Source organism: Scyliorhinus torazame, chromosome 4 (assembly GCF_047496885.1).
Source record: "Scyliorhinus torazame isolate Kashiwa2021f chromosome 4, sScyTor2.1, whole genome shotgun sequence".
Lineage (NCBI taxonomy): Eukaryota > Metazoa > Chordata > Chondrichthyes > Carcharhiniformes > Scyliorhinidae > Scyliorhinus > Scyliorhinus torazame.
Window position 1 is genome coordinate 243,902,437 of NC_092710.1, and position 21,986 is coordinate 243,924,422.

At 45.1% G+C, this 21,986-nt stretch overlaps 1 protein-coding gene across 2 annotated transcripts in view; it reads right to left on the reverse strand.

The window, feature by feature from the left end:
* mms22l (MMS22-like, DNA repair protein) overlaps positions 1-21,986 on the reverse strand; it is a 228,555-nt gene that overhangs the window by 21,086 nt on the left and 185,483 nt on the right. For both annotated transcript variants that reach the window (XM_072499582.1, XM_072499581.1), the window contains 4 exons: positions 21,227-21,369; positions 17,693-17,835; positions 15,574-15,733; positions 8,093-8,262 (listed from right to left, as the gene is read on the reverse strand). In XM_072499582.1, coding sequence (XP_072355683.1) covers positions 8,093-8,262; positions 15,574-15,733; positions 17,693-17,835; positions 21,227-21,369 — 616 coding nt within the window. The remainder of the gene's footprint in view (positions 1-8,092; positions 8,263-15,573; positions 15,734-17,692; positions 17,836-21,226; positions 21,370-21,986) is intronic.

The following is a 21,986-nucleotide window of genomic DNA, read 5'->3' on the forward strand; positions in this document are numbered from 1 at the left end:
GATTCCCCGTTATCTTTCTAAACTCCAAGTACAGACCCAGAGTCCTCAACCGTTCCTCATTCGACAAGCTCTTCATTCCAGGGATCATTATTGTGAACCTCCTCTGAACCTTTTCCAAGGTCAGTACATCCTTCCTCAGATACGGGGCCCAAAACTGCTCACAATACTCCAAATGGGGTCTGACCAGAGCCTTTTACAGCCTCAGAAGTACATCCCTGGTCTTGCATTCTAGCCATCTCGATATGAATTTGCCTTCCTAACTGCCAACTGAACCCGCACGTTAACCTTAAGAGAATCTTGAACAAGGACTCCGAAGTCCCTTTGTACTTCTGATTTCCTAAGCATTTCCCCATTTAAAAAAAAGTCTATGCCTCCATTCCTCCTTCCAAAGTGCATAACCTCATACTTTTCCACATTGTATTCCATCTGCCACTTCTTTGCCCACTCTCCTAGCCTGTCCAAGGCCTTCTATAGCCCCCCTGCTTCCTCAATATTACCTGTCCCTCTACAGATCTTTGTATCATCTGCAAACTTAGCAACAGTGCCTTCAGTTCCTTCTTCCACATCATGAATGTATATTGTGATAGGTTATGGTCCCAGCACCGACCCCTGAGGCACACCACTAGTCACCGATTGCCATCCTGAAAAAGACCCCATCAACCCCACTGTCTGTCTTCTGCCAGTCAGCCAATCCTCTATCCAGGACAGGATCTTACCCTTAACACCATGGGCTCTTAACTTATTTAGTAGTCTCCTATGCGGCACCTTGTCAAAGGCCTTCTGGAAATCTAAATAAATCACATCCACCAGTTCTACTTTGTCTAACTTCCTTGTTACCTCCTCAAATAACTCTAACAGATTTGTCAGACATGACCTCCCCTTGACGATGCCGTGATGACTCAGATCTATTTTCTCATGCACTTCCAAATACTCCGCGATCGCATCTTTAATAATGAACTCTAAAATCTTACCAATGACTGAAGTCAGGCTAACCGGCCTATAATCTCCCTCCCTTCTTAAACAGTAGTGTTACATTAGCCACCTTCCAGTCCTCTGGGACCCTTCCTGCCTCAAGTGATTCCTGAAAAATCACCACCAATGCCTCCACAATTTCCTCAGCTATCTCTTTTAGAACCCTGGGGTGTAGTCCATCCAGTCCAGGTGATTTATCCACCTTCAGACCTTTCAGTTTCCCCAGAACCTTGTCCTTAGTGATGGCTGCTACACTCACCTCAGCCCCCTGATTCTCCTGGAGCTCCGGTATCCCACTGGTGTCTTCCACCGTGAAGACTGATGCAAAGTCACGATTCAGTTCCTCTGTCATTTCTTTGTTTCCTATTATTACTTCTCCAACCACATTTCCAGTGGTTCAATGTCTATTTTTGCCTCTCTCTTACATTTTATATATTGAATAAAACTCTTCTTATCTTCTTTTATATTACCAGCAAGCTTGCACTCATATTTCATCTTCTTCCCCCTTATTGCTTTTTTAGTTGTCCTTTGCTCGCTTTTAAAGGCTTCCCAATTCTCTGGCTTCCCATTAATCCTCGCCACTTTGTCGATCAGGCATAGATTAAAGGGCAGGAGACATTAAATGACAAAGATGTAATGGAACCAAAGGCAAAGGACAAAATGAAAGAAACAAAGGATTAGTCCAGAGTAGGTGTTAATAGCAGAATAAAGGTCAGCACAGTCTGAAAACAAAAACATGAGAACAAGATGGTCTGGCACTTGAGGAAGAAAGTAAAATTTAAAATAGAGGACAGAAATCATGCTCTGAAGTTGTTGAACTCAATGCTCAATCCAGAAGGCTGTAACTTGACTAATCAGAAGGTGAGGCACTGTTTCTCCTGGAAAACTGTAGTGTAGAGTCTAGAGACAGAGATGTGAGCATGAGAGAAAGATGGTGAATTGAAATGGCAAGCGACTGGAAGGTTGGGGTTCCGACTGAGGACTTGGCAAAGGTGTTGCACAAAGAAATGTGGTTAGCCTCCGCAATGTAGAGGAAACTGTGGTGTGAGCAATGAATATAGTCGACTAAATTGAAATAAGTACAAGCAAATCGCTGCTTTTCCTGAAAGGGGTAAGTGTGGCCTTGGTCAGTGAGGAGAGAGGTGAAAAGTCAGGTGCTACACTTGCTGTGATTGCATGGGAAGGTGCCACGAGAAGGGGATGAGCTGCTTGGGCTGCTAGAGTAGTGGATCAGGGTGATGCAAAAGGAATAGACCCTTAGGGCAACACAGTGGTTAGTGCCAGGGACCCGGGTTCAATTCTGGCCTTGGGTGATTGTGTGGAGTTTGCATTTTTCCTCGTGTCTGCGTGGGTTTCCCCTGGGTGATCCGGTTTCCTCCCACAGTCCAAACAGGTGCAGATTAGGTGGGGTTATGGAGATCGGGTGAGGTAAATGGGCATTGGTAGCGTACTCTTTCAGAGTGTCGGTGCAGATTCGATGGGCCAAATGCCTTCTTCTGCACTGTAGAAATTCTATGATTTTATGATTCAAAATGCTGATAGGGAGGGAAGATGTGTTTAGTGGTGGCATCATGCTGGAGTTGATGGAAATGCAAAAGATAATCCTCTGAATACGAAGGTTGATGGGAGTGGAAAGTGAGGACAGGGAGAACCCCGTCATGGTTCTGGGAGGAGGGCAGAAGTGTGGGAAATGGGTCGGAAACAGTTGAAGGAATGGTCAACCACAGTGGGAGATGAATTCTCGGTAGGGAAATTAGAAGGCAAGTGAGAAGCTCCATTGTGGAATGCAGCATCAAAAACACAGATCTGCCAGAGAAACTGGGAGAATGGAATGACGTCCTTACAGGCAGAAGGGTATGAGGAAGTGTATTTAAGGTAGCTGTGGGATTCATTGGGCTTGCAATCAATATTAGCTGACAGTCTATCCGCTGAAATGGAGACAGAGTAGTCAAGGAAGGAAGAGTCAGAGATAGACTACGTGAAGGTGAGGGAGGGGTGCTAATTGGAAGCAAAGTTGATTAATCTTTCCAGGTCCAGACAAGAGCACGAAGCAGCATCAACACAGTCATTGATGAAACTGATTAAGGCTGAAACAAGCAAATGTCCCACATCGCCCACAAAAAGACAGGCATAAAAGTCCCAATCGGTACACAGAGCAACACTTTTTATTTGGAGGAAGTGAGAGAAGTTAAAGGAGAAATTGTTCATTGAGAGAACAAGTTCAGCTAGGAGGAGGAGGAGGAAGGTGGTAGATGGGTTGCTTGTGTCTCTGTTCAAGGAAGCAGCAAAAAGCCCTCAGACCGCTTTGGTAGAGGATGGAGATGTGGCAAGATTTGATGTCCATAGTGAAGAGCAGGCAGTTAAGCCCAGGGAAACTGGAAACCATTGATTCGATTTGAGGCCACAGAAGAATCACAAAGGTATGTAAACAGAGATAGGACAACTGAAAAATGCAATCAAGTTAGGAAGAAATGGTGAATGAAAAAACTGAAATGAGGGGTCCACAAGGACAGTCATGCTTGTAAATCTTGCAAAGGAGGTAGAAACAGGCTGCATGGGGCTGGGGGACCATGCGGTTGGAGTCTGTAGATGGAAGATCTCCAGAGGAGCTGAGATCAGTGACAGTCCGGGAAACAAAGGTTTGATGCTAGATGATGGAAACATGGTCCAGGGTGGGGTGGGGATAGTAAGATATATCTGAAAATTGGCACTCAGCCTCCACAAGGTAGAGGTCAGTACTCCAGACAACAGCAGCACCATCCTTGTCGTCAGATCTGATGACAATGCCAAGTTTAGACCCGAGAGAACAGAACGTTTTTGTTTTTTTAAATTAATTTTTTATGGGTTGTGGGTTTCACTGGTTAGGCCAGCATTTGTTGTCCATTACTAATTCCCCTTCAGAAGGTGATTGTGAGCTGCCCTCTTGAATCGCTGCAGTCCCTGTGCTGTAGGTACACCCACAGTGATATTAGGGAGAGAGTTCCAGGATTTTTACCCAGCGACAGTGAAGGAACAGCAATATATTTCCAAGTCAGGTTGGTGAGTGGTTTGGAGGGAAATGCCCAGATGGTGGTGTTCCCATGTATCTGCTACCCTTGTCCTTCTTGGTGATAATGGTCGGGGGTTTGGAAGGTGCTGCCTAAGGAGCCTTGGTGAGTCCCTGCAGTGCATCTTGTAAAAGGTACACACTGCAGCTACTGTGCGTCAGCAGTGATGGGAGTGAATGTTTGTGAATGAGATGCCAATCAAGCTGGCTGCTTTGTCCTGGATGATGTTGAGTTTCTTGAGCGTTGTTGGAGCTGCACTCATCCAGGCAAGTGGACAGTATTCCATTACACTCCTAACTTGTGCTTTGTAGATGGTGAACAGGCTTTGGGGAGTCAGAAAGTGAGTTATTCGCCGCAGAATTCCTAGCCTTTGACCTGCTCTTGCAGTCACAGTATTTACATGACTAGTCCAGTTTTGTTTCTGGTCAATGGTAACCCCCCTGGATATTGATAGTGGGAGATTTGGCGATGGTAATGCCATTGAATGTCAAGGGGCGGTGCTTTGATTGTCTATTATTGGAGATGGTAATTTCCTGGCACTTATGTGGCATGAATGATACTTACCACTTGTCAGCCCAATCCTGGATATTGTCCAGGTCCTACTGCATTTGCACATGGATTGCTTCAGTGTCTGTGGAGTTGCAAATGGTGAACATCCCCACATCTGACTTTATGTTGGAAGGAAGGTCATTGATGAAGCAGCTGATGATGATTTGGTCTAGGACACTACATCGAGGAACGCCTGCAGTCATGTCTCGGGACTAAGATCATAGATATCCAAACACCACAATCATATTCCTTTCTGCTAGGTATAACTCCAACCAGTGGAGAGTTTTCTCCCTGGCTCCCATTTTGCTCGGGCTCCTTGACGTCATATTCGATCAAACGTTCCCTTGATGTCAAGTGCTGTCACTCTCACCTCACCTCTGGAGTTCAGTTCTTTAGTCCATGTTTGAACCAAGGCTGTAATGAGGTCAGGAGCTGAGTGACCCTGGCAGAATCCAAACTGAGTGTCAGTGAGCAATTTATTGATTAAGTGTCGCTTGACAGGACTGTTGATGACTCTTTCCATCATTTTACTGATGATGGAGAGTCGACTGAAAGGGCGGTAATTGGTCAGGTTGGATTTGTCCTGCATTTTGTGTACAGGACACACCTGGACAATTTTTCACATAGCCGGGTAGATGCCAGTGTTGTAGCTGTACTGGAACTGTTTGGCTAGGGGCACGGCACGTTCCGGGCTCAAGTCTTCAGTACTACTGCCGGAATATTGTCAGGGCCCATAGCCTTTGGCGTATTGAGTGGCTTCAGCAGTTTCTTGATATCACGTTGGGTGAATAGAATTGGCTGAAAACTAACATCTCGGCTGCTGGGGACCTCCGGATGAGACCGAGATGGATCATCCACTCGGATTTCTGGCTGAAGATGGTTAGATATACTTCAATTTTGTCTGTTGCATGCTCTTCTCTCGGTCTGCTGACCTTTGTATCAATTTCCCTTCAATCCATTACTAGTATTCACTTTGCTATGTATTCTGCGGCGAGTAACTTACCTCCTGACTCCTCAAAGCCTGTCCACAATCTACAAGGCATAAGTCAGGAGTGTGATAGAATTCTGCACCTGCCTGGATGAGTGAAACTCCAGCAACACTCAAGAAGCTTGACACTATCCAGGACAAAACAGCCTGCTTGATTGGCACCCCATCCACAAATATTTATACTCTCCAGCACCGACGCACAGTGGCAGCCGTGTTTCCATCTACAAAGTGTACTGCAGGCACTCACCAACACTCCTCAGGCAGCACCGTCCAAACCCATGACCAATTGCATCTGGAAGGATAAGAGTAGCAGACACATGGGAACACCACCACCATCCTGATTTGGAAATATCAGATAGAACATAGAACATTACAGCGCAGTACAGGCCCTTCGGCCCTCGCTGTTGCGCCGACCTGTGATAGAATCCCTACAATGCAGAAGGAGGCCATTCAGACCTTCTAGTCTGCACCAACCCTCTGACGGAGCACTCCACCCAAGCCGGCTCCCCCACCATATCCCTGTAACCCCACCTAACCTTTTGGACACTAAGGGCAATTTATCATGGCCAATCCACTTAACCTGTACATCTTTGGACTGTGGGAGAAAACAGGAGTACCCAGAGGAAACCCATGCAGACACGGGGAGAACTCTAAGGCTGTCTGGAAAATTGGCCTGCCCACCAACCATGAAAGTAGATGGACCACATAAAATTGCATTCAGTTGACCTTGTAATGGGGTAATTTGCCTGCGTGTTGGTGTTGGGCATGCTTCGGACATGCGCGTGTACAAGCCGACCAGGATGATGATGCCAGGACAGGATGATGCCAGGCCATGCGCCCGACGTCTTTTTGCGCGTTTTTACATGCTTCCAGGTCAGGTGTGGGCGCACCCGAGCAACGCAGAATTCTGGCAATTGAATTTTTAAAACATTAACACAACACAGGCATAGTTGGCACCGCAGCCTATTAGACGCAGCGTATGACACTCAGTTCTGCAATGGGACGGAATATCAGACACTATGTATGTAAGACAACCACTCTGATAACCTTGTTTTGTGCCATCGCCTGGAATGAATTTTCCGCCCTGAGTTCTTTTTGGTCCTTAGAACATAAATTACACTGTCAGGGTCATATTTATTACCAGATTCCTGTGGCATGGATGTCACAGGAGATAAGTATGTAATGTAGACTGGGCTGCGGTCTTTTAGGCTCAAACAATTAGAGATGGAAGTTTCCCTCCCATGAATAACATTGATGGGCTGACAGCTTTCAAGGACGTTTTATGGTTCTAATCCACAATTTACCATAGGGCAAGGGGTGAAGTGGCACGGTGGCACAGTGGTTAGCACGGTTGCTTCACAGCGCCAGGGTCCCAGGTTCGATTCCTAGCTTGGGTCACTGCCTGCACATTCTCCCTGTGTCTGCGTGGGTTTCCTCCGGGTGCTCCGGTTTCCGCCCACAAGTCCCAAAAGATGTGCTGTTAGGTAATTTGGACAATCTGAATTCTCCCTCAGTGTACCCGAACAGGCGCCGGAATGTGGCGACTAGGGGCTTTTCACAGTAACTTCAGTGCAGTGTTAATGTAAGCCTACTATTGACAATAAACATTATTATAACGTACAAACTCCACACAGACAGTCACCTAAGGTTGGAATTGAACCCAGGTCCCTGGTTCTATGAGGCGCAGTGCTAACCACTGTGCCACCGTGCCGTTGTGCCTTCACCGTCACTGGGTTAAAATCCTGGAACTACCTCCCTAACAGCTCTGTGGGTGTACCTACACCACAGGGACTGCAGCGGTTCAAGAAGGCAGTTCATTGTCACCTTCTCAAGGGCAATTAGAGATGGGCAACAAACGCTGCTCTCGACAGCGAAGCCCACATTCTGCGAATTAATAAAAAAAAATTTAAAAAATCACTCTGCCACCTCACCTTATCTCCTTTCTTGTCCTTAAAAGCCTCCCAAGAGCCAAACTAGGCTTTAGTCACAACACCCAGTTTCCACAAAGAACAGGGGCTTTTCATTTCCCCTCTGCAAGAGTCTTGTGGCATTTTCCATGTTCGGGCTAAAATATCATTACAAATAGTAGCTCTTATAATCCACTATCCCACCCAATTACTGGGATATGGGGATAGGGTGGAGGTGTGGGCTTGGCTAGGGTGCTCTTTCAAAGAGCAGGTGCAGACGCGATGGGCCGAATGGCCTCCTTCGGCACTGTAAATTCTATGAATCTATGATTGCTGCTACAGAACCTATAGAATGGCATTGTTCTACTAAAGCTAGGTAGGTTGCTGTATGACTAGAGTGAATATTCACTCCCTCGCAGTAACATTAACAACAGGGTAAGTGCAGGATTCAACTGCATCACTCAGTCCTGTATAACGCAAAAGACATTGAGATTTGAAGTAAAAAATAGCAGTCAGAACCCCAACAATAGAAGAACATTTGTTGTTGAGGGGGAGGGGGTGGGGAGAGAGAGAGGGAGGTAAAATCTCATGATATTCCAAAGGTAATATTCCAAACTGACAGTGCTCACCTGCAGATACAAAGACAAGTTATCTCGGATGGCAGACAGCATTGCTGGGGGCAATCCTTTGTCCTGTTGAAACAGGGTATGCGGCAACAGCAGACAATCAATGATGCGGAACAGGAGCTGCTGAGCTTTTGAAGTGGCCAATATCAGTGCCCAATGTTTGACAATACAACCTGTGGATAGAAAGAAAATAAAGTGGGGTTCATATGCTTTGGAAAACATTCAACATTGCTACACCACTTCAGAAAAATTTTAAATGCAGGAATTCAGTAAGTTCTTACGAGATTAATGTCCATCATTGAAATGAATTCCAATTATCATAATTCCCAACTCGAGTACATTTAAAAAAAATTCCTCTCAACAATGATATTTTTGAAAAGATAAAACATATTTTGATTCCTATTATTTTTGCACAATTAAAGTCATAGATGTTTACAGCATGGAAACAGGCCCATCAGCCCAGCTTGTCCATGCCGCCCAGTTTCTATCACCAAGCTAGTCCCACTTGCCTGCATTTGGTCCATATCCCTCTATACCCACCCTGCCCCTGTAACTGTCTAACTGCTTTTTAAAGTCAAAATTGTACCCACCTCTACCACTGCCTCTGGCAGCACCAGATGCTCACCACCCTGTGTGTGAAGAAATTTCCCCTCTGGTCTCTTTTGTATCTCTCTCCTCTCACCGTAAACCTATGCCCTTTAGTTCTAGACTCCTCTACCTTTGGGAAAAGATGTCGACTATCTACCTTATCGATGCCCCTCATTATTTTATAGACCTCTAGAAGATCACCCCTAAGCCTCCTACTCGCCAAGGAAAAAAGTCCCAGACTATCCAGCCTCTCCTTATAACTCAGACCATCAAGTCCTGGTAGCATCCTCGTAAATCTCTTCTGCACTCTTTCTAGTTTAACAATATACTTCCTGTACTAGGGTGACCAGAACTGAACACAGTATTCCATGTGTGGTATTACCAATGTCTTGTACAACTTCAACAAGACATCCCAACTCCTGTATTCAATATTGTGACCAATAAAACCTAGCATGCTGAATGCCTTCTTCACCACCTTGTCCACCTACGACTCCACCTTCAAGGAGCTATGGACCTTTATTCCTAGATCTCTTTGTTCTGTAACTGTCCCCAACTCCCTATCATTAACTGAATAGGTCCTGCCCATTCATCGGCCCACTGGTCCAATTGGTCAAGATCCTGGGCGGGATTCTCCGCAATCGGCGCGATGTCCGCTGACTGGCGCCAAAAACGGCGCGAATCAGTCCGGCATCGCGCCACCCCAAAGGCGCGTAATTCTCCGCATCTTGAGGGGCCGAGCCCTCACCTTGAGGGGCTAGACCCGCGCCAGAGTGATTTCCACCCCGCCGGCTGGCGGGAAAGGCCTTTGGCGCTCCGCCAGCTGGCGCGGAAATGACTTTGCCGTGCGACGCATGCGCGGGAGTGTCAGGGGCTGCTCACGGCATCCCCGCGCATGCGCAGTGGAAGGGGTCTCTTCCGCCTCCGTCATAGTGAAGACCATGGCGAAGGCGGAAGGAAAAGAGTGCCCCCACGGCACAGTCCCGTCCGCGGATCGGTGGGCCCCGATCGCGGGCCAGGCCACCGTGGGGGAACCCCCGGGGCCAGATCGCCCCCCCAGGACCCCGGAGCCCGCAGGCGCCGCCTTGTCCCGCCGTTCGAAAGGTGGTTCAATCCACGCCGGCTGACGTGGGTTGACAGCGGCGGGACTTCGGCCCATCGCGGACCGGAGAATCGCCGGGGGTGGGCCTGCCGACCGGCCCGATTCCCACCCCCGCTGAATCTCTGGTGGCGGAGAGTTTGGGACACGGCGGGGGCGGGATTCACGCCAGCCCCCGGCGATTCTCCGACCCGGCGGGGGGTCGGAGAATCGCCCCCCCTGTTTCAATCTTATATAACCTTCTTCACTATCCACCATGCCACCAATCTTGGTGTCATCTGCAAACTTACTAACCATGCCTCCTACATTCTCATCCAAATCATTTATATATATATATATATATATATATATATATATCACAAATAACAGTGGACCCAGCACCGATCCCCGAGGCACACCACTGGTCACAGGCCTCCAGTTTGAATACAACCCTCCACAACCACCCTTTGGCTTCGGTCGCTAAGCCAATTTTGCATCCAACTGGCTACCTTGCCCTGGATTCCTTGAGATTTAACCTTTTGCAACAACCTACCATGCGGTACCTTGTCAAAGGCCTTGTTAAAGTCCATGTAGACAACGTCGACTGTACTGCCCTAATCGATCTTCTTGGTTACCCCTTCAAAAAACTCAATCAAATTTGTGAGAAGTGGCTTTCCCCTTACAAAGCCATGCTGACTTTCCCTAATTAGCCCTTGCCTGTCTAAATGCCTGTAGATCCTGTCCCTCGGAATACCTTACAACAACTTACCCACTATAGAAGTAAGACTCACCGGTCGGTAGTTCCTGAGCTTATGCCTACAGCCCTTCTTAAACAAGGGCACAACATTTGCTGTCCTCCAATCTTCAGGCACCTCTCCTGTGGCTGTCGATGATTTAAATATCTCAGCTAGGGGGCCGGCAATTTCCTCCCTAGCCTCCCACAATGTCCTGGGATACATTTCATCAGGGCCCAGGGATTTGTCTACCTTGATGCGCTTTAATACCTCCAGCACCTCCTTCTCTGTAATATGTACACTCCTCAAGATATCACTTTTTGTTTCCCCAATTTCCCTAACATTCGTGTCTTTCTCAACAGTAAATACTGACGAGAAATATTCATTTAGGACCTCTCCCATCCCTTGTGGTTCGGAACATAGATGACCTTCTTTATCCTTAAGAGGCCCGACCCTCTCCCTAGTCACCCTTTTGCCGTTTCTGTATCTGTAAAAGCCCTTTGGATTTTCCTTTGCCTTATCTGCCAAGGCAATCTCATGTCCCCTTTTTACCCTCCTGATTGCTCTCTTAACTCTACTCAAACAAGTCCTATACTCTTCAAAGGATCCACTTGATCCCAACTGCCTATGCATGTCATTTGCCGCCTTCTTCCTGATTGTATGCTTCGCCGTAAGATGCTCTGTTAAAGACTGCAGATTGCAATCAAATAGAAAGCACTGAGCTGACAAGAATTTACCCTTTTATACTATTTGTCTTGCTGTAAAAATGCTTGAAAATGTTACACCTTGTCGAATGAGGACAATTATCTCAGCCTCAAGACATCACTGCTGTAGTTCTTTAGGTTGTGTCCAAGCACAGACATCTTGAGTTGCTTCCCTCTAATATAAGATCAGAATTGGGGATGTTTGCTGCTGAATGCACAGTGATCAGTACCAGTCGCAATTTCCCAGAAACTGAAGCGTTCCATATCTCTTTGTAGCAAGGTCTGGACAACATTCAGATTTGGGCCGATAAGTGGTAAGTAATATTTGCACAACACAAATGGTAGGCAACAACATTTCCAAGAAAAGAGAAGCTAACAGCTTCCCCATGACATTCAATGGCATTACCACTGATGAATTCCCCCACTATCAACATCCTGAAGGTTACCATTGAGCAGAAACTGAACTGGACTAGCCATATAAACGCTGTGGCTACCAGAGTAGGTAGAGGCCGGGATTTCTGTGATGAGTAACTCACCTCCTGACTCCCCAAAGCCTGTCCTACAAGGCACACATCAAGTAGGTGATGGAATAGTCCCCATGTGCCTTAATGAGTGCAGCTTTGACAACATTGAAGAGGTTTGACTCCATCCAGGACAAAGCAGCCCACATGATTGGCACCCCTTCCACCACCTTAAACATTCGATCCCTCCACCTCAGTGATAGCAATACATACCATCTACAAGATGCACTGCAGCAAACTGCCAAGGTTCCTTCAACAACATCTTCCAAATTCAGGACCTCTACCACCTAAAACACCAAGGGCAGTAGGTGCATGGGAACACCACTGCCTGCAAGCCCCCCTTCAAGGCACATCTCAACTTGGAACTATATCAACATTACCTCACTGTCGCCGAGTCAAAATCCTGGAACTCTCTCCCTAACAACACTTGGGTGTACCTACATGACGTGGCTGCAGTGATTCAAGAAGGTGTCTGTCACAGTCTCAAGGGCAATTAGGGATGGGCACAAATTCTTGCCTTGCCAGCAATGTACACATTCCATTGTCACATTTTTATAAATGGATTTTTAAAGAGTATTAAATGTCATAATTGATATTGAAAACCTTGACTCGCCCGGAAAATTTTAATTTTTTTGAGGAATGCAAAATTTCTCCTTTTTTGATTAACAAAAACCCAATATTTTTAAAATAATATATAGGTTATGATTTCTGCTTCCACCATCATCCCATGAGCATGCCCCAATCGTTTATTTTACTCTCTACAACATGCAAAAAAAATGAAGGATAATCAGTGCATGTCACCTCTGGTTTGCTGACTATGAGAACACTTCAATGTGATTGGCTGCTCACTCTGTTTGATGACACCACTGTTGTCATCACTTTGACTTGGCGCCAAATTCAAAATTGACAGAGGAAATCCGCAATGTCGTTTCACCACTTACTGCAAAATCTGGTCTAATGCATTGTAATTACAATCAATGTTGATTTAGTTTTGTTGATTACCACATTCAAATGGATGGAAATGCATTCTTGTGCACCGACTATGTATATTTTAGTGTTAAAAAGCCTATTTGGCCTGTTAATGTTAGTGGCGCTTGTCAGTCAGTTACACATTCAATGAGTCACATTCAACCTGGTCTTCCTCAATAACACTAGCCCAACTGTGAGGATGTAATTCAATTCAAACTTTCAATAAAATCACTAATTGTATGGCAAAACTAGAGTGGATCAGGTGACATGAGAATTCAAGTTCAATATTGTAAATGACCCTGTAACATTCAACCATTTCACAGTGCTTTAATTAGTGCAGCTCAAAGATTCTCATGGTCATGAAGCAAAATCTATAATAAAGACTTTTTTATTTTAGAAAACAGCAGTTTTTGAAAAGCGCATAATTATCCAAATAAGCTCTTTGGAAATAAGGTAGAATACTGAAGGCTAGAAATAAACAGATCTGAATTTATTTGGGTCACGTCCAGTGCAAGGTAAATGGGGCTTATTTATTTTTTTCTCCTTTCTTTGCACAAAGGAATAAAGAGATGTTCTTTTTATCTCATAAATGTGCTTTTCGCTGCAGCTGACACTTTTTCCTCCCCCAGCTCAGCTACCTATTCAGATTTCTGCTCTCATTTGGAGATGAAAGTTCTCAATCTATAACAAAGTGGTTTTAACAACAAACACAAGATCAAAGTGGAATGCTGTCAAAGGCGATGGTCATTTCATAAGCGACTTGCACTACCTGAAATAAAATCATTAACATTAGCTGACATGATCTGAGTACAACAGTGCAATGATCTCTGCTCGACAACGTACACAGCATCCCGCAGTGCACAATTTGTAATTGTGGAAAATCTCTTCACATCATATTCAACCTTAAGGACTGTAGTGGCAGTATTATAATCATTTCATTCCACCCTGCTTTTCCAAAGACCATTAATCAGTCTTCTGCTAAACAAACCCAATTTCATTCCAACAATTTATCCAATTCACAGAAATTCTCTCAAACTACAAAGATATTTATCGGTACAGACTATGCTTTAAAGATTTAGATAGCATACAGTTTCAGAATTAATGCTGTTAAGACACTGCATATGTAAACAGGTCCACAATTCAGTCTTACTTTAACATTGTACTTTTCTTTTTATCTGGGGAGGGAGAAAAGTAAGAGGCCGGGAAAAGTAAGAGGTCCTTTGCAGGACCCCAATAGGTCCATCGGAGGAACCCCACCGGGTCTTTACTCCTTTTAACCCCACGTAGGGCAGCATCAAAAGGAGCTAGCCCCATACTCTTGCTAATGAATTCTCTACCCCGTAACCCCACCCTACCACCACTCGCCTGCAGTTTGAGTCCCGTGACGATCCAGAGCCTCAGTTGGGTGCATTTCTGGCAGCTACCAATGCTCCGCTGGTGATGCTGCCTGCAATGCACAGCTACCAGCCTCTCTCTCGCCGGCAGCATTGGGAGGTGGGATCTCCACCCCTCCTCCCTCCCCAAAGGATCAATGCCCACTGTTGCCCAGTCAATTGCCTGATTGGTACACTTCAGCGGATCTTCCAGAAAGGAGGTGATGTGGGGTTCTCACTGGCTCTCCAGCTGGCAAGCGAGACCCCTGTCGTGTGAGATTCTGATTCAATGCAAAGATACACTTCTCTTTTTGACTCTACCCATCGAGGAAGGAGTTAATTTAAAACAAAACCTTTGAACTGACAAATGAGTTGTCACCCATAATATTTTTGGTCCTTTAAGGTATGATTGACGCCGATGTGACACATCGGTGAATTCCTACAGTGCAGGAGACCATTTAGCCCATGAAGTTTGTACTAACACTCTGAAAGAGCACCCTACCTATACTCGCTCCCCCACCCTATCCTGTAACCCAAACTAACCTTTTTGACACAAAGGGGGAATTTAAAATGGCCAATCCACCTAACCTGCACCTCTTTGGACTGTGGGAGGAAACCGGAGCACCCAGAGGAAACCCACACACACACGGAGAGAAAGTGCAAACCAAATACAGACAGTCACCCGAGGTCGGAATCGAACCTGGTCTCCGGTGCTTTGAGGCAGCAGTGCTAACCACTGTGCCATCTTATGTCATAAATCACACACTATGGTGAAGTGTACTGCATGACATTTCTTACCTTCCCTATCATGTTACAGTAGATTCACTTTAACCAGTATTCTTTGGCCAAAGGATTACACACTGAAGTTTCATATTCAACAGGTCTAAAATCCAGGTTTAAGAGGAATATTCTAGCACTGGAAGCTTAGATTTCCTTGTCACAAAGATCCTGCCCGAATCAAACTTAACCATAGAACAATTGAATCCTTACAGTGCAGAAGGAAACCATTCGGTCGATCAAGTCTACAGCAAACCTCTGAAAGAACACCCTATCTAGGCCCACTTCCCCGCCCTATTGTCATAATAATCTTTATTACTGTCACAAGTAGGCTTACATTAACACTGCAATGAAGTTACTGTGAAAATCCCCCAGTTGCCACACACTGGCGCCTGTTCGGGTACACAGAGGGAGAATTCAGAATGCCCAATTCACCGAACAAGCACGTCTTTCGGGACTTGTGGGAGGGAACCGGAGCACCTGACGGAACCCCACGCAGACACGGGGAGAACGTGCAGACTCTGCACAGACTGTGACCCAAGCCAGGAATCGAACATGGGACCCTGGAGCTGTGAGGCAACAGTGCTAGCCATTATGCTACCGTGCTGCCCACCTATGCTAGCTGCCCACGGTGGGGGGGAATAAACAGAAAAATGCACTGATAGACTGAGTGATCCAGTTCCACATTGTAATTTCTGCATATTTTTATGTTACAAATCACTCTGAAATGAGAAGGTACTTACCAACGGTCCAGTACATCAACTGCAAACCATCAGGTAGCCCTTTGTTAGCTAAATATGGCTTAGTGTACTTCAGTATGTCACCTACATAATCCAAAGCTTTTGACACCAAGGCAGACTTGTCTCCTAGAGTTTGTAACTGAGTGTAAGTCTTCCCAACTGCCTGCAGAAAACATGAGTAAATAGGATTTACAAATATGATCTGACTACGTGTATAAAAGAATAGCTCTTTACAAAACACAGAAAAATGAGATAAAAGCAATTTGATATTGCAAATTGTAACTTCTTTAAAAGAAGAACTGTTGATGTCATGATACTGATCCAAATGTTAAATAATGTTTATAGAAATGGTGTGAAGTATAAGTTTCATCTCTGCCGAATACCATTTATAAAATAAATTGGCAGATCTGTTAAGTAAAAAGGGAAATACCATCATTAACAAAATCCATAAGGGGTCTATACACTTTTATTATTTCTCTCGATGTAAGGTTTCCCCAGCACATTGTTCCAAAATTTGAAGCATTAGTCTGCTCCAGACTCTACTGAAGCCACTCTGCAGCAAGTAACCAACACAGGTGCTAATATACTCGCTCTTCTTTACAGCCATTTGTCGATTTCCTAAGTCGCACTACCGGCGGTCTAAGAGAGGATAACTCATGGGTCGAGGCCAAGAAGGTAAAAATGTTAAAATTCTCAAATTTGATTGAATAAAAATTTGTTTTGGGGATGTGGGCATCACTGGCTCAGCCAGCATTGATTGTCCATCCCTCATTGCCCCTGAACTGAGTGGCTTGCTAGGCTATTTCAGGGGGGTGGGGGGGGGGGCAGGAGAAGTTAAGAGTCAACCGCATCGCTTGTGGGTCTGGAGTCATATATAGGCCAGACCGAGTAAGGACGACAGACTTTCTTCCCTGAAGGTCATTTGTGAACCAGATAGGTTTTTACGCCAATCAGCAATAGTTTTATGGTCGTCATTGGACTTTTAATTCCAGATTTTTATTGAATTCAAATTTCACAATCTGCCAAGGTGGGATCCGAACCCAGGATCCCAGAACATTACCCTGGGTCTCTGGATTACTGGTCCCGTGACAATACCATTACACCAACACCTCCCCTGTAAACAAACAGCTTCAAACCTTGTTACAGAGGCGGGTTGGGGAGTGGGTGACCAATCTGTTCTCATGAGGTAGGTCAGTCATTAAAATCTTTTAAGGACGTTGCATATCTGTAAGGGCGGCATGTGGCACAGTGGTTAGCACTGGGACTGTGGCGCTGAGGACCCGGTTCGAATCCCGGTCCTGGGTCACTCTCTGTCTGGAGTTTTCACATTCTCCCAGTGTCTGCATGGGTTTCAAACCCACAACCCAAAGATGTGCTGATTAGGTAGATTCGCCATGCTAAATTGCACCTCAATTGGAAAAGAAAAATAATTGGGTACTCTAAATTTATAAAAGAAAAAGGATGCTGCATAATCTTCATACTGACAACATCTTTATTCTTAACTCACTGATGTCAGCATTCCCGAGCACGGGGAATACCAACGTAATAACAGAGGTGAGTAGGAGAAGAACCAATCGACTCCACTGACTCCGCGATGTCCCCATCCCTATCTGTGATGCCAGATTCACCTGCACCCTTGCTGTTTTTCCGCCCAACAGTCCTGTCAATGAGGCTGCCTGTCGGGAGGAGAACCTGTTGAAAAAAATGCAAAACAAAAACATTAGCAGGGCACCTGGGAAACCCATACGTCCCGGTTTCCTGCCTAAAATCAGCTCTCCACTTCTGCTCCCTCTCCCAGCCCCAAGTAAGGTCCCTTGTAAGAGAGTTTTTGTTTTCAGTGAAGAGGAGCAAGAAGTCACCACTCTAACCTTTACATGTAGAAATAATTGCTTGCGGGACAAGGTGACGAGATCATAACTCCACATTTAAAAAATTTATTTCACCTTTATTTAGTCAGGTCAGTTAATTGAGAACTAATTCATATTTACAATAATGATTATGGCGCTGCACAAAATGAGCATGATTTGTACAAAGTATGCTTAACAGGATTTTAAAGATCAGGGACAACCTCTGTGCGAGGAAAATATTTTATTCCCTGCCTCTGTTTCTGAAGAGACATTACCTTAATGAATATGAAGACAGCAGTTTTGGGCTCCACCTTTACTGCTGACTGATCAAGTTGAGCCTGGAGGAGTAGGCTTTCCACTTCTGGCAGCTTATACACAATCCTGGTTAACCCTGCCAGCTGCTCCTTGTTTACCCTCCCTATTTGTGAATGGAAATGAGCAGATTATTATTCCAACATATTTCAGCACAGTTTACATGGAATTAAATGGTACTGACGAGTTCAAGCGTAGAAAAGGGAGGGTGCGGAACGAGGCCATTCAGCCCATCATGCCTGCGCCAGCCAACAAAAAAGAAAAGAAGAAAAAGAAGCTTGTCGTTCGTTTCAATCCCACTTTCCAGCACCTGGTCCTTGGGCTTGCAGGTTACAGCATATCAGGTGCAGACCCAGGTACCTTTTCATAGAGTTTCATAGAATTTTACAGTGCAGAAGGAGGCCATTCGGCCCATCGGGTCTGCACCGGCTCTTGGAAAGAGCACCCTATCCAAGGTCAACACCTCCACCCTATCCCCATAACCCAGTAACCCCACCCTACGCTAAGGGCAATTTTGGACACTAAGGGCAATTTATCACGGCCAATCCACCTAACCCGCACATCTTTGGACTGTGGGAGGAAACCGGAGCACCCGGAGGAAACCCACGCACACACGGGGAGGATGTGCAGACTCTGCACAGACAGTAAGCCAAGCCGGAATCGAACCTGGGACCCTGGAGCTGTGAAGCAATTGTGGTATCCACAATGCTACCTTTTGAATGAGTTGAGCGTTTTAGCCTCAACCGCCAATTTGGGCTGTGAATTTCAGACACTCACCGTCCTTTGGATGAAAATGTTTTTCCTCATCTGTCCACCAATCCTTCTACCAATCACCTGAAATCGATGCTCCCTGGTAATTGACCCCTTAGTGAGGGGAAATAGGTCTTCCCTGTCTCCCCTATCTAGGCGCCTCATAATTTTGTACACCTCAATTAGGTTATTTATCCCTTAGCCTCCTCTATTTCAAGAAAAGTAACCCTACCTATCCAATCTCTCCTCATAGCTCATTTCATATGCTTTCTTTACCACCTTTTCCAGCTGTCCTACCACCTTCCGAGACCTGAAACATACAAGGTCTCCTCTCGCTTCATCAACCCTTCACAATATCCTCCCGTTTATTGAATATTCCCTTGCTTTGTTTGCTCTCCCCAAATGCATTACCTCACACTTTTCCATACTTAACAACCTTAGCTAATGGTTCCTTTATTGACAGAATTTTCATAGATTGGTAAAACTCAACCATGAATATGGTAACTTGACACATTTATGAATCCTTTGCCCTAGGCATCGGTGTTGCAAGTTTGAAGTTGACTAAATTATTGTCTGTGAGATTTGTAAAGTATTAAAATGAGCTACCTGCCATGGTAAAAATCACAATTGCAGAGATTTGTGGGAATAGTCCCAACCCTACAATTTACCTACTCAAACCAGCACTCCTCCGCCCTGTTAAGACAATAAACTATTTTATTTGTCTGCATCTGAATTTTCTTGAATATTGGAACTAGGGCTAAAATAAGTGCACAGTAAGAAGCCTTACAACACCAGGTTAAAGTCCAACAGGTTTGTTTCGAATCACTAGCTTTCGGAGCGCAGCTCCTTCATCAGGTGAATGAAGAGGTGGGTTCCAGAAACATATATACAGACAAAGTCAATGACGATACTTTGAATGCGAGTCTTTCCAGGTAATTAAGTCTTTACAGGTCTAGACGGAGCGACTGCAGAGAGGGATAATCACAGGTTAAAGATTTGTGAATTGTCTCAAGCCAGGACAGTTGGTAGGATTTCGCAAACCCAGGTCAGATGATGGGGGATGAATGTAATGCGACATGAATCCAAGGTCCCAATTGAGAATGTATGCATGTGTGCGGAACTTGGCTATCACTTTCTGCTCGGCGATTCTGCGTTGTTGCACATACTGAAGGCCGTCTTGGAGAACGCTTACCCGAAGATCAGAGGCTGAATGCCCTTGACTGCTGAAGTGTTCCCCGACTGAAAGGGAACATTCCTACCTGGTGATTGTTGCGCGATGTCCGTTCATCCGTTGTAGTAGCATCTGCATGGTCTCGTCAATGTACCATGCCTCGGGACACCCTTTCGTGTAGCATATGAGGTAGACAATGTTGGCCGAGTTGCATGAGTATGTACCTGTTTGGAGTACTTGGTGGGTGGTGTTCTCATGTGTATTGGTGGTACCCAGGTCGATGATCTGGCACGTCTTGCAGAGGTTGCCATGGCAGGGTTGTGTGGTGTCGTGCTCGCTGTTCTCCTGAAGGCTGGGTAGTTTGCTGCAAACAATGGTCTTTTTGAGGTTGCGTGGTTGTTCGAAGGCAAGTATTGGAGGTATGGGGATGGCCTTGGCAAGATGTTTGTCTTCATCGATGACGTGTTGAAGGATGTGAAGAAGATGTCGTAGTTCCTCCGCTCCAGGGAAGTACTGGATGATGAAGGGTACTCTGCCGGTTGTATCCCATGTTTGTCTTCTGAGGAGGTTGGTGCGTTTTTTGCATTGGAATTGTCGATCGATGAGTTGAGCACCATATCACGTTCGTACGAGGACATCTTTCAATGTCTGAGCAGATCCTGTGTGTATGGAGGGCTTGTCCATCGGGGATGGCTTCTTTAATGTGTTTCGGGTGGAAGCTGGAGAAGTGGAGCATCGTGCAACTATACAATCACTATGTGATAACTATTAAAATACAAGTTCAAAAAGAATTGTTCATTAAACTCCTGAGAACACAGGCTTGAATTTAAAGACAATAATAGTAAATCACAGCCATTTCTTCAATTAAAATTGCCTCAGGTAACTCACGGGTATAACATGCAACTTCTTCCATTAAGAGTTTGAGGCGAAAGTTAACATAGTGCTGGAAGATTCGGGAAGGCATTGGTGGTTCTCAGTTTTAAGCAACTGAACAGTTCCTTGGTGTTAAGATAGCAGCTAGTACTGAATTCTATCATCTTATCCCATCACTGTTGCATGCATGCCTTGTTTCTGTAAGAGAACAGGGCAGTGTAGCTTGGTGATCTAAGTTACTAAAAGATAATGCTAGGGGATAGATACTAACTCTAATTGGTGGAAGCGGAGCAGATGTGAATGATTTAAACAGAAAAGAAAGTTGGTGCTGGCTGACTAACGGCCAGCCAATCTGTTCTGGGTTTCACAGGTCATAGGGTCTATCTCATTAGTGACCATGTGTGCCACGTTAATAAAGGACATTACATTCTGGGGTTTCAATAAGACGTATTGTGTGACAATGTGGATGCAAACATATTCTAGCTGCTGAGATAGCTTGGTGAGTCTTTACATCGTGCAGCATCAAGAACAGTAAACACTTTCAAACACATTCATTTTACTTCGGAACTTTACTAGTCAGTGGCAATACAGTGCTTTGCAGCTAAGAACTGGTGAATTCAGTACCTCAGTAAAGGTAACAATTTTTCCCATTAACATTCCCTTATCTTTAAGCAACTCAAATGATTCCATGTTTATTTCTTACCAGTTGTGTGGGTGGAGTCCAGCTTCTCTGTAACGCCAACAGTCTGATTCATATGCTGCTGCAACACACAGCGAAACCAAGAATGGACCGATGAAGTTTGATATGAGCTGCATCCTAAACTTGTCAGAGCATCCACTAAAGCACTGAGGAGATACAAAGTCAAAGAACAGTTGGACATCTACGATGACTTGTTTCCTTCATTTGGACAGGACTGAAACTCAGCTTTATAATCCAAATCTGCAATCTGGAGAACAGGCTTGTAGAAGTGCATCCAGCAATGATCAGAGGCACAAAATGCGGTTTTAAATGATCACTTGGTGGTTTACAGTTCTCATCAATAGATTACTAAAACTTAGAAGCATTGTAAACTGTGAGGACAGTGTAAGAATTTCACAAAGGTGGTGGAATGACACAATGTGGAAAAATGTGAGGTGGTACATTTTGGTAGAAAGAACATGGAGACGCAGAACATGGAGAGGCAGCATAAAGCAAAGGATACTGCTGTAAAAGTGGATCAGGAGCAGGAGGACCTGGGTGTATATGTACAGAAGTCATTAAAGGTGGCAGGACAGGTTGAGAGAGAAGTTAAAGCATACAGTCCCCCGAGGCTTTATTAATGTGGGCATAGAGTAAAAAGGTGGTTATTTTGAGCTTGTATAAGACACTTGTTAGACCTCAGCTGCAGTACTGCGTACAGTTCTGGATGCCGCATTTTAGTAACGATGTGAAGGCATTGGAAAGACTGCAGAAAATGTTTACG